The 16,656-nt window shown below is 41.8% G+C and overlaps 1 protein-coding gene across 6 annotated transcripts in view; it reads right to left on the minus strand.

The window, feature by feature from the left end:
- The window catches only part of ank2a (ankyrin 2a, neuronal), an 86,354-nt gene extending 71,099 nt beyond the window's left edge, over positions 1 to 15,255 (minus strand). For all 6 annotated transcript variants that reach the window (XM_065958961.1, XM_065958942.1, XM_065958952.1 and 3 more), the window contains exon 1: positions 14,838 to 15,255. In XM_065958961.1, the coding sequence (XP_065815033.1) occupies positions 14,838 to 14,969 (132 nt within the window). In that variant the 5' untranslated portion in view covers positions 14,970 to 15,255. The remainder of the gene's footprint in view (positions 1 to 14,837) is intronic.
- Between the last annotated feature and the right edge of the window lie 1,401 nt (positions 15,256 to 16,656).

Genomic DNA, 16,656 nt, shown 5'->3' on the forward strand with positions numbered 1-16,656 from the left:
ACAATGGCATGTTGGAAATGTTGACTCCAACTTTCTCTTGAAATATGAGATCAAATGGGGAGTCCATGGCTTTTTGCAGCCAGCCTCAAGTGGACACTCAAGGAACTGCAGGTTTTTTTTTTTGGCACTTTGCATTGGCTTCACTTTTCAACACTGGAGGTTGCCGCTTAATTTTTTACGCCTGACTTTTATGTCTTTTTCCTTTAACACTGACATTCAAAACACTATTAAAATAATCTTCATGGAGTTTATTTTTCAGGATTTTTATTCAAAGTTTACCTCGTACAGTTTATCAGCACTGAATGAAGTATCATAAAAGTGAGTTTTATGATTCATGCATGAGTCCACATAGGTTTGTCTAACAGTTACTTTTTAAAATATAATAAGCCCAAGCTGCTACAAAGCAAAATTAATCAACTGAAATAGATGCTAAGTAGTGAGCCATGGACTTACTGTGATCTCGAAAAGTCCTTCTTTACAGTAATATATCGCTATACATGTTTTTTGTAACTTCAATGAGTCGATGTAATGTATAAATGTCCCTGTCTATGTCCCTTGCCCCCTTAATATTATCTCCACTCACTTATATATGATCTAGTCCTAGGACTGACAGTTACCAGACAAAAAGCCATGACCATAGTGATAACATTATACTGCAAGCAAATGTAAAAAAAAACATTAACTGCACTGGCGCACATCTTGAGTTTCACATTCTACAGACAAAAGCTATGAGCTTATTGATCAGCATGTTAGTCGAGCCTGAAACAGTCTTCTTACTGTGAGGTTGTTGTTGTTGTTGTTGTGTGAGTGTGCACACAGTGTGTCTTTATTAATACTATCCCTATCTGACTTTTCATCAACTCATCAACGGAGGCTGATCAATGATCTCTATCGATCCCCTTCCATCTACTCGTGCGAGATAATGACGATAAGGAGAATACATTATAAGCCAAAAAAGTGTGCGTGTGTGTGTGTGTGTGTGTGTGTGTGAGTGTGTGTCCATTTAGGCGTCCGATTACATTTGAAGGGGAGGAGAGGGGGTTCAAAGTGAGCTGATGTGAGCTCACGTTTCTATTAGTCCAGTGGATCACTTACATGGGGAGGGGTTGATGGTCTGATTTTCAGTTAATCGATCGAAATGCTTTTATGAGGCCCATCAGGACTCTGATATGCAGATACTGAGACTTAAGCCCTTTTCACACTGCAGCGCTGTAACAGAGCTCTGCATTCATTTCGTTTAGAAAATTCATATTGACTGAGCCTCAGCGTAATATTGGTGTCCCAGAGGCTTGAAAGTGCAACAGGGCACGGCAAAGCGGGAGCTTCACATGGACACACAGTCAGACATGCACACACACCAGCATAGCACTGCGCTCCCCTGCTGGCTCTGCTGATCCCATCTTGACCCTGTAACACCTATTTTACTACCTCAGAAGACAGCACAGAGGGAGGATCACTTTTTCACCCAAATAAGCCTCCTTTTAATAAGCCTCCTTTCTGACATCCTTTCCTTGCACATGCCGAGATGAGTATGTGGCCGGTTAGTTGACTACCCCCTTTAATTGAAGCCAGAAGACTTAAAGCTCCCCCTACTGGCTGGCTGCAGCATAGGTCATAAACCACGCCTCCTCCATGTTGACAAATGGGGTATGGGTCAAAACAATTAAATCTAAATCATGTTGATGGTTAGTTCTTATCACAATCTATGATCAAGTTTCATGTTTCTGAGAGGTTTGTTTTAATTAATTATTTGATGTAAAGAAGAGCGGATGTACGTTTTTTTTTTTTTTCCATTTTGTCGGCATGTTAAACGTGTGCTACGGTTAAAAGAAAAGACTAGGCGTCAATTCCACGGCTTCACCACTCAGATCCCTTCTGCACATGTCTTGGCTCCATATGACGATATGAGCTCAATATGTCAGTGTCTGTCGATTAGGCGTATTTTTGGCTTCAATTTGATAAAACTGAAGGAGATGTGACATCCATATTTATATGCAGTCACTGGCTTGTCTCTGCAGGTTTATTTTCACACACACATGAACTTGAATACATCAGTGGCTGTCTGGGATGAACAACAAACATTAACCTCTACTATGAAATGATGTAATGTAAAGAACATAATAAATAAATGAGCTAAAACATGCATGAACTGTTGTTTAACTCATCTCTGCTCTCACCGATGTTGGTGCTGTTTCTGTTTCCTTGCTCACGCTGTTATCTCCATGCTTGTTTTTGAATCTTGTTGTTGATGTTGTTTATGATGAATCTGCTAATGGAGCCGTGATGCTGATGAGTGGAGTTCTGCAGTGGTGAGTGTCTGGAAGCAGATAATGCATCGGGGATTTAACGGAAGGATGGATCTTTCTGTTTAAGATGACTCATTCAGACTTGTAGAAGCCGATACATATTTCATGACCACGACTTTCAATTCCCTCACTCACTGAGATGTTCTAGTTTACATTACTGCTTACGTCTGGTTTGAGGGATGCATTAGGCTTTTGTTAACCTTGTTAGTGAGTGTGTGAGTGACTGAGGGGTGTTGTAGTACAGCAGGGGGCTGGATACCAAATAGTTGACCGACAACCAGAAGCCAAAGGCAGGTACTTTATACTTTCAAGAGTGGACAGAAGGGCAAAACAGAAGACACACAGCTTGCTTTCTACTCACTAATACATTTTCCATTTCCATCAACACAAGTGCATCTGAGTTCTAATGGCCTGTAGATGCTTGGCAAGGATATCTTTCTGCAGAATACAAAAGAAACGACGCACACTTCATTACTTTCTTTTTCCGGAGGAGGTTCAGCTACCTTATTGTCTTGAGAAACGTTTGTTCTATTACAGAGAGCTCAAGGCCTAAAAGGAAAGTTTCCAAGAAGTAAAAGCTTCAGAAGAGATTTAGTTCCAGCACATCTCTCTGTAAAACCTCGACTTGTCTTTTAAACATTTATGTATGTGTCCCGATTAAACAATAAAATCAAACGGGGGCTTTGTGCGCATGAGAGGATTGTGGATGCATTTTCCAATCTTACTCTAAACTATTAACTTGTTAGGCTCCAGCTCCAAACAAATCAAACTATAATTTATGTAAAGCTTCTGTGAGGAACTTTTGTTTTACGTCGATTTTGGCGCCCCCTGTGGACAAAGTGATTCATCTTAGTTCTTTTCAGATTTTGAACTGTATGTAAATTTGGTTTTAAATATTAAAATCTCATTTTGTCCACAGTCAAATAATCACACTTTGAAGGGAAAAATATAAAATGTGATCAACTGCACATTTAATGACATTGTCTGACACAGGCAGCAGTTTTGGGCATAAAAAATAAATATAAATAAATATTCACTCTCACTGCTAATGGTCATCTTCGCTTCATACTTCATGCAGAGACATCTGTATTAAATCAAGCCTGTTCCATGACTATCTAAAAACTCCTCACAGGAGCTTTAAGGAGAATATTTGTTGCCATGTTTCAGCCAATCACAGTCAGCCGGGGTCAATAACACCTGCAATCCAAGCGTCACTTTTCTTATTTTATACAAAAGCTTCCTGATGATAGCGTACGGTCTGTAATGGATTATTTTTGTATGAATGCATGCACAGAACAACAACAGGAGGTCCCACAGTGCCCACACACACAAACACAGATACACAGACAGTGCTCCTTTCCCTTTGAGTATATTGATTTAAACTGCAGTTGAACCCTGCACCACTTCACTGTAACCTGAGAATTCAAGGCTGCAGCTTTACTATGCTGTACATTACAGAAACTTGATGTTCATATTCCATTCATCCGAGATACGATCACGATGGAAGTCGTGAGTTTTGACTTATATAGAAGTTTGAAGGCTTCACAAATAAATAAAAAAATGTTGCCACTTTACAAGTTTTTCATCAGCTTTACCTCCGGACTGAGGAATTTGACAGACGCTTTTTTGTTTTTCCAGCTCTCAGCCTGTCGTTAGGTTGTCTGAAAGTTAGACTGAGGCAGGATTTGCAACATGGTGGCTGCAGCTGACGAGCTGCCGGAGCCCCCTGCAGGAACAGATGGCTGATGTCACTCAGGCTTCAAACATTAATATTTAAAATCTATGGTTGAGATACAAAATCTCTTTTACAAGGTAGCCCTGGTCAAGTCAGGAACATTGAGTTCCACACAGAGAACAAACCACAGACCATGACAAACAAAAATGACATCAACATGTAAATCATCAACAAATCCTAAATCCTGGTTGAAAAATCATCCAAGCTAATACAACTAGCTTGAAGCAGTGAAAGTCCTATAGGTAGACTATTATTAATCTTGTCTTTAAATTGAGTCTTGTGCAAACACACAGAATGATCATTCTACAGAGTTGGGACAGTAATGATTTGCTCATGGATATGATTTAAATGTCAAGTCATCTTTACGGCTTCTTTTACTGCATAAGAAATGTCAGCAACGTAAAATACACAACTCACACACTTTCTCTTTCTCTCTGCCCTCTCTGTTTTCAACAAAACCAAATCACACACACTCAAATCAAATTGCAAGTGGACAGAGCAGACCACACCCAAACACAGTGAGTTATGACTCCCGAGACGTGGGTGTGTTCTGTTGGGACGAAGTGAAGAGAGAGAGAGAGAGATGGTGCTGATGATGGGATGTATAACCTTGATACAGTCACCTGATATGCCCGGAGAAAGACGATGGAGGGAGAAAGTCAGAATGACCACACCCTACTGTTGTTATTGAAGTAGCACCATGCAGAAATGGAAACATCAGATTTCTTCTGATTGAGCAGAAACCTGCTTTTTGTCCTTCAGTGTTGCTAAAAAGGTTGTCAACATTTTTTGATACTTCAATAACACGTTTACATTTTTACTGATTGATCAAATTGTAAAGTACTAAAGCTTTTAAAATAACTTCAGATCTTCAGTCTCTTTTTTTCATCAAAATCTGAGTGACACAAAGAGAGAGCAAAGTCTTAACTGCACTTAATAGTTGGCAACGTCTCCAAACTGAAACATTTCTGACATATTTGTGCGATTTGGACAGTGCGGAGGAGTTTGAGTGCATTTTTTTGGCATTAAATGACAAGAAATGACACAAAATTGGCTGCTTATAGGACTAATATTTCTGGTGCCGTGGTATCGAAGAATGTATTGATATCGTTACATTTTCACTGGTATCATATCCATGTTTAAAATTCTGACATCACGGCAACCGCTAGTTGCTAACATACCAAACAACCCTGCCCACTTCCACAGCAGCCCAACAGAGAGGGTAAATGGACTTGAGCTTGTAAAGCGCTTTTCTAGTCTTCTGACTACTCAAAGCGCTTTTACGCTGCAGGTCACACCTACACATTCACACACTGATGGTAGAGGCTGCTATAAAGAGACCATCAGAAGTAACTAATCCCATTCATACACATTCATACACCACCAGCAAAGCAGCGGGAGCAACTTAGGGTGAAGTGTTTTGCCCAAGGACACATCAAATATGCTGATGCAGGAGCTGGGGATCAAACCCTCGACCTTCTGGTTAGGAGACAACCGATACTACCAACTGAGCCACAGCCGCCCTGAAGGCTGTCTCCGAAATCACAAACTCATTCCCTATTGCTTAATCACTTTATTATAGAGAAGTATATGTTGTGGACTACCGACTCACTGCCGACAGTGACGTCATTGCTGTCGCACAACTAAAACATGCAGCTTAACGCCGAGGAGGATCATTAATAACGGTAAATAATGGCATGAAGTTCAGTGAGGAATTAAACATGAACTCATTATGAAATGATTTAACGTATTCGTTAAATTGACTGGTCTGTTGCCTCTGATGATCATTAGGATAAACTAATGTTCCTCTGATAAAAATCCTTCACTTTTTATTAAAACAGCTTCTAGATATCAGGAAAAATAACCCAATTTGACATTTTTGTGTATTTTATGTTCACGCTGGTCGCTCCTCTCGTCCGTCTGAGAGCAGCCAAACTCCACTTTCTGCTCGCAAAGATGCACGATGGTTTACATGGCCCCGGATAGTGACCATCGTTTGAACACTGCTTTCCACAATGCATTGTGGGATACAATGAGTTCTTGTATAGGGTATGATTGTGCTCACTCAGAATCCTGACAGCACTCCAACATGGCGTTTACATGATACTGTATAGTGCACTATGTAGTGAGTGATTTTTAGATTTTAGACGGACACACTACATTACCTGATTGCCTGCAGCTTCTATCCACAGCTTTCAACGTCCTTCTTTTTTTTTTTTTTTCTTCAAAGCAAATTATGAAGACTGCACATGAATCTAGACGGCAAAATATGCAGAGTCAGCAACTCCTGTAAAATTTACTATTCACTTCCCGCAGCTGGCGCTCGGTTCATTAAGTGTTATACCTCAAACCTATCAGAGTAATCTATGCCTGCGACCGTTACCGAGACACCTCTCCTTCCCGTTGATGCAGCAGGGGAGGTTTAACACCAACTGCCTTGGAAATGGACGTCATACTAATTTACAGCTTTGCCCTTTTTTTTTTTTTCCTCTTTTAAAGTGCCGCCCCCTCGGGAACACATGACGTAATTTGCCATTTCTGTAAATGAGACGAGAGAGAGGTCGAGAGATTGTTAGAAAACACACCACAGTGTTGCAGTCATCTCTGCAGCTGCTAGCAATGCTAAAGAATGTCAATATCCACTTTTATACTCCTCTAGGATCATTACTCTGCTACACATGGAGACATTATTCTGCTCATTCTGTTATTACAGATCGAAACTGGAAATGTCAGGACCAGAAAAAGACCAAAAAGAAGCAGATTTGACAAACACTAAGACGACAAACATGTTGTCTAAACAGTCTTTGTATTCAGCAGTTCCTGAAATCTGACTTTTCCTTCACAGAGAGTCGCTGCATCCATTTCACAGTCCACAGAGAAACTCCCTGTTCTTCGTTTCACCACCCTGGCCCACACAGTTCATGTGCTATAGCTTTGCCAAAGCCTTTTTGCCAGAGTGTATTTCTGTACGATGGCGGAGCTCATCCAGCGTCGGACGACAAAAGGGAATCGAGGCAGAAACTGATTTCACCTCCAAGTTGAATGTGAAAATGAATAATGAAGCGTGTGACCTAAAAATTTTCGCAGCAGCACCGACTCATAGCGGGGATAGCAGGACTGCTGAGTGAGGCTGTCAGACGTGCAGAGAGAGAGAGAGAGAGAGAGAGAGAGAGAGAGAGAAATAACCAGGCAGAGAAGAAAAAAGAGGAAGTGATCAGGACGACATGAAACAGAGGTGATGCTATTTGAAGCACTAACAAGAAACCTGCAGTCACACTTTACATTTCTTTTAAACTACAGCCAAATGTTAAGATTCTGATAGGCTTCTAAATGTCCGACCTGTAATAAAAGCACCACAAATCCCAGACTTAGATAATACTAAGAGCCTTAATGACAGGATAAAGTCAGCTGCAGCCTTCAGATGAGTTAGAAAACTAGCGTCTTCATGGTGCAACATTAGTCGGTTGTTTTTCTGGCACAGATGTATGTTTTTCTTCTTATTTATGAGCACTGTTATGAGCTGTGCTATTCTTAACAACACAGCGGGAGGCTTTGATGTGTTTCCCTGTGAGAAAACCTCCACTTACCCAGCTCAAACACGCTGAGAGGGGCGAGTGGAGAGAAGAGAGAGATAGAGGACGTGTACATGAATGTGTCGGAGCTTCTCAGAAGTCCATTGATCCCCGACCACGCCCTGCTCTCTCTCTCTCTCTCTCTCTCTCTCGCTCTCTCTCTCTCTTCTCATTCTGACGGGAAACACAGGGATGGTGAGGCCATGATGAATAATTGACACGTAAATGCTCGGTCCAAAAAAAAAAAACGCCTGACCTCTACAGAGCACGACTGGCAGAGGATGCATTTAAGGACAACACTCTGCGAGCTGCTTCTTTTTGTACTCATCATATCTTGCAGCTGTGGCCAGTAAATACAATCACCTCTGTGCATTATGTAATCACACTTACTCTCCTTCTAACAAACTTCTTCTAGTCCTAACATTACAATGAAAATGATATTATTTAACTTATCTAACTTTTATCTAACCAGGAAAACTGTCAAGTCATGTTCAAGTCGGTCCAGGCCGAGACAGGCAGCAGCACAGTTCAAAGTTTCTGACAAACAATGAATCGACCAGTAAAGTTACCTAAGGTCATGTTTTGTTTTTGTACCTTTATTTTACTATTATTATCATTTCCTGTTTTATTTTGTACCCTTGTCTCTGTCTTTCGGCTCCTCGTGTTGTCCTGCCTTGTGCTTCCCCACCCTGATACCTGTGTCCTGTTATCCCCCGATGGTCTGTGTATTTATGGTGCATTCATGTGGTGTCGGACACATCGGACAAACAAGTTTCCGAGTTCTAAAATGCACAAACACCTGCTCAAGTTGGAAAAGGAAACTTGGAAAAGAATTAGGTGCCCAGCTTCCCGACCTGACGTCAGTATCTTAACTCATGTATTGCACATCAACTTTTTGCTGAAATATGACTTTTAACAGTTACATTTCACTGATTTTCTTCGACATGCACTCATAAGCAGACATAAAATTGGCCGAAAAGAAAGGCGGGATCTGATTGAAGTAAAAAAACAAGTTCCAGTTTGAACCTTTTTACCAGCCGCTGAATGAGAGGAGTGACAGACAGAGATTGGTTGATTAAATGACGGAGGTGTGGCTCAGAAACAAACTCAATCTGAGCACCCTGAGAAGTCGACACAGTGATGACGAGCTATGACTTAACTTCCACGACTACTTCAAACATCTCTCAGCATCAAATAGTCCACCAGGAGAAGGTGTCACATACAACTAGGTCACCCAAAACCAGTTATGAGGTACCATGACCACCAGGAAACAGGGTGTCAGGATGCCGCTTGTAACCCAAATATAGACGTGCCATATAGATTTTGGATCGGGGACAGGAATATGGATGCTTGGAGCACCAACACTATCACCGTTACACTGCATGGAAACTCATACTATTGCTTGTGTGTTGCATCAGAGCTGGTCGACGAAGTGGCTCCTCCAAAATATCTGGCCAAACATGGTCAGTCTCTGATGTGAATCCACCCGAGTGGGAAGTGAATATCTATAAGTCTTCTCTTCAGGTTAGGTTTGTACACTTTAGTGGAAGAAGATGCACCAATAAGTCAATCAACCAAAAGGTTAAAAATAGATGAAGAATAAATGTGGTTGTTTACTCTCAAGCTGAAATAATGGTTTTAATGACATCAACTAACAATCCAGAATGTTTCATTTCATCGATTGAATACAGAGTGGTTATAGACGGTCATTTCTTGCTGAGTCATGCCCCCCTTCTTCCCTATCCCTCTTCCTGCGTCTTATCCCATCTCTCCCCCTCTACCCCTTTTTCAAGCATGCCGCAGTCTTGGCCTGTGAAGGCTGTTTCGTCATGAGCCTGGGATCCGGCCTGAAGATTTCTGCCTTTTAATAAGGCAGTTTTTTCTTCCCACTGTAACTTTTGCTGCTTTGCTAAAGTGCTCATGATGGATAATATATGATTGTCATGATTGTAATATAGCAATAAGTAAGGTCTTTTACCTGCTCTTTTGTAATATGAAATAACAAAGAGTGTGGTCTTTTAGAATATAGACTAGAATAGAATTACTTTATTGATCCCAGTCTGGGAAATTGTGGCGTTACAGCTTCGTTACGTTTGTTGTCCAAACACACAATATGAGCAAAAAACACAATATAATATTAAATACAAAGTAAACAACCACTAAAAATATCAAAACTAAGAATGGGAATATATACAACCAATATACAATATTTAACTAAGCATTACTAGTCTTAAATATGAAAGATTAAATGTAAATGTGCAAAAACAGAGTTGTAAATGGACAGTATTGACATAGGGAGCTGTCCAGAGCTGTGCTATCAGTGACACCTGCTCTTTTGTAAAGTGTCTCGAGATAACACTTGTTATGAGTTGACGCTATACAAATAAAAAATGATTGATTGATTGATTGATACAGTATGTGCACAACAATGCAGTGCCAGGCAGGTATTTCACTGGAAACCATTATTCATAACGGCTTTTCTGAACTATCAGCAGAGGTACTGGAGTGGTTGACTTGCGATCATTCACAGGTCTTCTTGTAAGCACTATTCGCTCTTAACAGCTTTGGTAAACACAGCTAAGTTATGTTGTCATGTCTGGGTACATACACTCAGTAACAGCTCACCACAGAGAGCTCGTTCAGCCAAAAGTTGGACATCATGCATTGGAGGCCAGCTAAGGCTATGTGTGTGTGTGTTGTTGTATGTGTGTTTGTGTGTGTGTGGGTGGGTGGCTCTAGCTGTTCAGAGGTAATGTAATGAAGGCTGTGGCTCCATTAGGACTCTCTTCCTGCAGACTCCCATCATACCACTCCCAGTGGAGAAAGAGAGATAGACAGATAGGCAGGCAGAGACGGGGAGACAGGAGAGGCGCAGACACAGAGGCGGAGAAGAGACAAGAGGAAAATGTCAAAAGGCTGCAGTGAAATCTGACCTCCTGGCACATCAGGATCTGAGTCTTGGGACCTGGGGTGGGGCAGGCGGGGATAAAGAAGGGAGGGAGGGAGGTATTTGGGAGGGAAATGGGAGATAAATAGGGATGACAACCAAGCAGAGAAGAAAGTGAAACCCCCCTGATTTTAAAGCAGTAAGAGAAAGTGGAGTGCTTTAGCCTTAAGATGGACAGAATGTCACTACTGAACCCCTGAGGTTCTAAGATTTCATTTCCAAGTATCCATCTGCAGTGGACATAAAATCCAGTCCTGAATTGATCTCGGCACTCTTGAGTATCCACTGTTCAACCGCAGGAGAGTGAACTCGCACAGGCAGAGAGAGAGGGTTTGACAAATGACGGGGCAGTCTCTTCTAGTTTCTCAAGACAGAGAAGAAAAAGATGAGATAATACAGCGGGACGCTCTCGGACATTGAACCAGAGCAGCGAGTAAATGCTCAGTGACACAGGTTCAGCGAGCACAGAGACATGGACACGGAGCCACTTGGCGAGGAGGAAGAAGCTATTTTTCTCCAGGACAATCACGCCAGAGACAGGCGGTATTTTTAGAGCTTCACATCTCACTGAGTCCCTTCGTCGCGTTCTCTTTTGTCTCACAAACACAGACCCGATATTTCTGTCTATCTTTCATTTAAAGTTTCATTTACCACCGAGTCGAGTTTGGCATCACTCCCAACGTCTTTATCACGATTCTTCTTTCCCTCGCTTCATGGTGTCACTTCACCACTTAACCTCAATTGACACCTTGTGTTACACAGAGTTCATCGCTGAGATTTTCTGTCCTGATACTTCAGGGACAACTTTTTACCAAGGAGCTGAATGGATTTTTTTTTTTTTTTTTTTTCAAAGTGCCATTTGAAAAACTCAACATGTTTGTAAAGAGTCAATATCCTGTTAACTCAGGAGACAGTTTGTACCTTTTGATGCACAGATGAGCCATGCTGTAGTTAAATCTCAATCAGGCCTTTTCATTGGAATATACCTGCATAGTGAGAAAATCGTTTATTGATGTACGTGTGTCCAACTCCTTTCATCCATGTACTCTATTAGACCTTCTTCTAGTTGACCTTGCAAACAAGTAAGCAAGCAACGTACGTACTCTACGTCTTACCTTAAAGTCCGGCGCGGGAACTGTGGCGCATGCAAAGACCACCAAGGCCAGTTTGATTCCAATTGAGGCTTTAAAGACTAAATCAGCATTATCTAGGCGTGTTTGTCCGAATTGGAAATATGTGGTTCAGTTCGATTTCAGACTAACTTGTTGAAAAAAAAATCCAGTTTTAGTCGGACCATCACAATGAATCAGTTTTTCAAACGGCATGTAAACGTACTGATTGTAAGAGTTTGTCTGTTAATAGAGGGAGACAACTGCTAAAAAATATCCAAAGCAAGGACCCCAGATGATCCTAAGGAAAACACTTTTTCTGGTAAAACATGTCGAATTGAACATACTCATTCTAAAACCTTTTAGGGAAGATTAACATAAACACTCACTAGAATAATTCTTAGGATAACTTTGGACTTAAACAGCTACCACTACCTTAAAAACATACCTTTACATTTCTGTTGATCACTTTTACCAGTGAATGAAACGACTTCACATCATGTCAAAAGGAGACACAAAACTCCTGAGTGTTTCCTGAAATTAATGACCCAGACTTGAGACTTTTTTCCTACCAGACCCCTGGTAACAGAGGAGTCGTGGTGAGCTGAACGCAGCAGGTAACATTCAAGAAAAATCACCGCGAGCGAACAGGCGGGGGTGATGACATTTATATCATGTGACCTGTGAAATCAACATGAACATAATGAAGCTGTTTCATACTCTTTTCTGTCCAAGTTTATCCTTAATTCACTTCAAGTCCCACTCTTCATCCTGATTGGATGGCTACTCCGTTTAATTCAACATTGTACACTGTTTCCATCTAAATGAGATGTAGGTTCAACTCTAGAATAAGAAACAGTTTCGACCAAGCCCGATCTGCACCGCACCGTCCAGAGAAGACAAGAGATCTGATTAGAGAGAAGAAGTGAGAGCAGAACGACGAGTGAGAGGAGGCTAACTCGTGTCATGACGAGGGCGAGATCATTCATCACCACTGCCACTTGGAATCGATCAGCGGTGGCCGAGGACGACAACACTACTGCTCACACTACTGGGACATGTCATGTCTTAGATAGTATGTGGGGTCCAACCAAGCATGGTAAATGGTAAATGGACTTGAGCTTGTATATTTCTTTTCTGGTCTTCTGACTACTCAAAGCGCTTTTACACCACAGGTCACACCTACACATTCACACACTGATGGTAGAGGCTCATATGTAAAGTGACCATCAGAAGTGACTAATCCCATTCATACACATTCATACGACGCTGACGAAGCAGCGGGAGCAACTCAGGGTTCATTTTCTTGCCCAGGGACACATCGGACATGTGGCTACAGGAGCTGGGGATCGAACCTTTGACCTTCCGGTTGAGAGACGACGACTATACTGAGCCACAGCCGCCCTTATAAGTATAAGTATAGAACAATCAACTATCACAAACTACTTTTTTGCCTTTATCAAAAGGAAAGCATCGATTATCGTGTGCCTTTTATGTTTAGTATTTTAAATTACAAAGATGAACCTCTTGAGAGTGTGGAAGAAGGACAGTCTTGTATTCTTACTGGATGTGGGTGAGGTCATCACTGAAAACCGACCAGCGAGCATACTGGTTTTGTCTGCCAGAAGCAGGATGAGAATTGAGAAAATACAACAACAGCTTGAGTTTTAGAAGTAAGTGGGAGGCCTTCATAGTAAAAGTACAACTCTAGCTTCCTTCTCCATAATGTTCAGGACAAAATCACAACTTCAGACATGTTACCACTCAAGTTCAGCAGATGTTTTATAGTCTCAGGGATTAGGGAATACTTAAAGATGAACTTGAAGTCTGATTACAACACTTTTTGGGGAAGTTGTACTTTCACAGAAAATCACATCAGAGACGTAAACAAATGCTGAGTACAAATGATAACTGAGAAAAATCCACATTTCCATTAAGACATTAAATGCTCACCTACATGTTAAATACACTCAACTCATTTTTTCCCCTCGTTGTTATGTTACAAAAACTACCAATTGCATCCAAAGTATTTGTGCACAATGGCCCCACCCTAAAGGAAGAGACTAAAGTGTGTGTGTGTGTGTGTGCGTGTGCGTGTGTGTGTGCAGCACTACAGTCCATTACTGAAATCACATTAGCCTGAGCGAGTGCGCTGAGACAGGAAACAGCCATCCACCATCCCCCTGACTCACTTTGACTACACACAGACACACACTCACATTGCATGATCAAATCTTGCATCGTAACGTTCATTTCTTTTGAGTTTAGGAAAATGTAAAACACGACTCAAACTAAGATACAGCCAAATAAAGTGAATGCATCAGCTTAGATCAAAGTCTGATGTAGGCTACAGAGCTGAGAATCAATTTATTAAAATGCGACGCAGCGAGAGCAATAAATTAATGTAGAGATGTTGTTTTGTATAGAGGACGGGGAAGGAGGAAAGAGGCTGTGTTAGAGTTTCCTCTCCACAAGGACAGAAAGACAGACTTAGTGGCAAACAAACCAAGCCCTGAGAGAGGGAGAGCACTACTGATACACACAACACACACACACACACACACACACACTCTTATGTGTCTTATGCTCAAACAAAACACAAGTAAACAAACCTTACACAGGCTTCAGTGCCGTTAGATTTAACAGTAGCCCAGAAATCAGAGCTATCAGACTGCTTGTAACATGTCACATTTCAGGTTTTAAAGGTAAACAAGACAACTCCTCCAAAGTCAAAGTCACCTTCTTATTATCAGTCTGGGGCAAAAAAACCCCCCCAAAAAACAGGAAACATCTAGAGCTGTGTGTTAAGACGTAAACATTCCTCACTGCAGCCTGGACAGAAATAGTAAATAATGGAGTCTGTGTAAGACTTGTGCTGGTGATTATTTTGACAACTGGCTTGTTTTGGTGTTACCACCCCTGTAGCACATCAACTCTAAAAGTCTGTTACCAAAACAGATGCTGTTTCGCCTCAAGAGAAGCTGATGCCTATATACTCCTATAAGCAGCTACTTCAAAGCAACATCTGAGAAAAAAGAAATGTGCCACAGCTGAAGCACGGCAACGCCTTCCTCTGCTCTTCCTCAGCATCAGCAGCATCAGCAGCATCTTTACACGGCTGACTGGGCCAGTCAATGCGGAGAGCAGTGCTGCGGACAAGACACCCACCTGCCGTATCCGGTTCTGGTGCAGCGGTGGTGGAGGTCCACCCTCCGGGGATGTGTTGCTCGAGGAGGCCAGTTTTAAGTCACAGCTGGAGCCGCCGCCCCTGGAGCGGCTGTCTTCAGGGCTGCTTGACATTCTGTCTCTCCGGCTGGCTGCTGCTGCTGCTGGAGCCGCCTCGGTCACTGAGGGTCCTTCTATACCGGCTGCAAGGTGGATTTTAATGTGTCGGCCTCAGAGTCCAGAAGGATGTGCAGGGCCCGGGAGCATCCTGCGGCTGCGGAGACAGTCTGTTATTAACCGTGACAAAAAAAATGCAACACAGTGGGGGGTGAGGGGGGGAGTTCTTCTTCTTCTTCTTCGCTTGTTTAACCAAATGAGCTTCTCCCTCCGTTCAGGGATGCTCACGGTGTGTTTGCTGTATATTTGCGCGCGCGTGTGCGAGAGTGAGAGTGAGAGTGGGGAAAACGTGAACGCGCGTCACATGCGCTTCCCCGAAACTCCGCAGGATCTGTGCTGCCTTCACGTGGAGTCGGAAACTTGGCAGACGCTGCCTGATTAGCATAATCAATCTGACAAACTCAAAGTGTCCAACTCTTTAGGAGGTGAAATTTGATCCATGCGGAAATGGAGCATTTAGTCAAAGATGCTGCAAGATTTTTTTTTTTTTTTTTTTTTTTTGAATGGTCCATAATATAGACAGGCTATTTAGAGAATCAGCTCATCTTTTTGTTACACTTTAACAGCGTTAAGTTGTGGTTTGATAGCCTGCTACAACACTTGCAACAGGAGCATCATTTATTTGCAGTAGCAGATTTACTGACAATAAGAAAAGCAGCTCCATTGTCCGTTCAATCATTGGGCTAATTAAAAAAAAAAAAGACCTATTACAGAAATAGTTTTAAGAAGCCCAACCCTTTACCAAGGTCAGTGAACGCATCGAGAAGCAGTAGTGCGCTCCTGTTTTGCTTTCCACCCCCTCCCCTCCTCCCCTCCTCCCCTCCCTCTCTGTGCTCCCTCTGCAGCAGTGCTGGAGCTCTTCAGATGGAAAAGTTAACAGTGTGCTCCGTTATTAAAACTGTACGATCGTGTGTTTACACCACTATGAAATCAAAAGCAGCCCAGGCACACTGTGTTGAGATTACATAATCCAATCTGCTTCTTTCCTTTACGCCCACACTCAGGCCTGTGTGTCTTCACCGAGCTGCAGATTTAATGGAGGTTGACAGGACAAAATCAATAACAATGTCTTAGAGACATGTAAGAGGCAGGCCGGACCTCAGTGGAGGAGGTGAAGAGGAGACAGAGGTGTAAAGAAATCCTGTTAGGCGTAAAGTAGGATACTTGTCCAAAACCGTGAAGTTGACATTGGAATCACATAATTCCAAGGTGTTTAGATAGACAGATAGATAAATAGACAGATAGATAAATAGATAGATACATAGAAACATAGATAGATCCAGTAGTGGTATATGAAGACATGCACAACATCTCAACAACAACCACTGCCCCCCCCCCATACAAACATATTAACCTTTATTATTAATATTAATATATAAACACAGATTTAAAGATTAAAAGAAGCACTACATGAATCAAGATTAAACCTGTGCAATTAAAAAATACACTTATACAAAAGAAATGTACATGAACCTGTGCAGGGATAAAGATGGATGTGACAAAACCTATTAAGAGTTTAAAAAAACACCGGTAAATTAAACAGTGTAGACCTCCTGAAAGTTTTATGTTGTTTATGTTCAGCAGTGTTTGAAAGAAGGTCGTATAATTTATTTTTATAGAGGAACAGTCCGTGCAAACTTTAGAA

The sequence above is a fragment of the Labrus bergylta genome, chromosome 1, assembly GCF_963930695.1.
Source record: "Labrus bergylta chromosome 1, fLabBer1.1, whole genome shotgun sequence".
In the NCBI taxonomy this organism is placed as follows: Eukaryota; Metazoa; Chordata; class Actinopteri; order Labriformes; family Labridae; genus Labrus; species Labrus bergylta.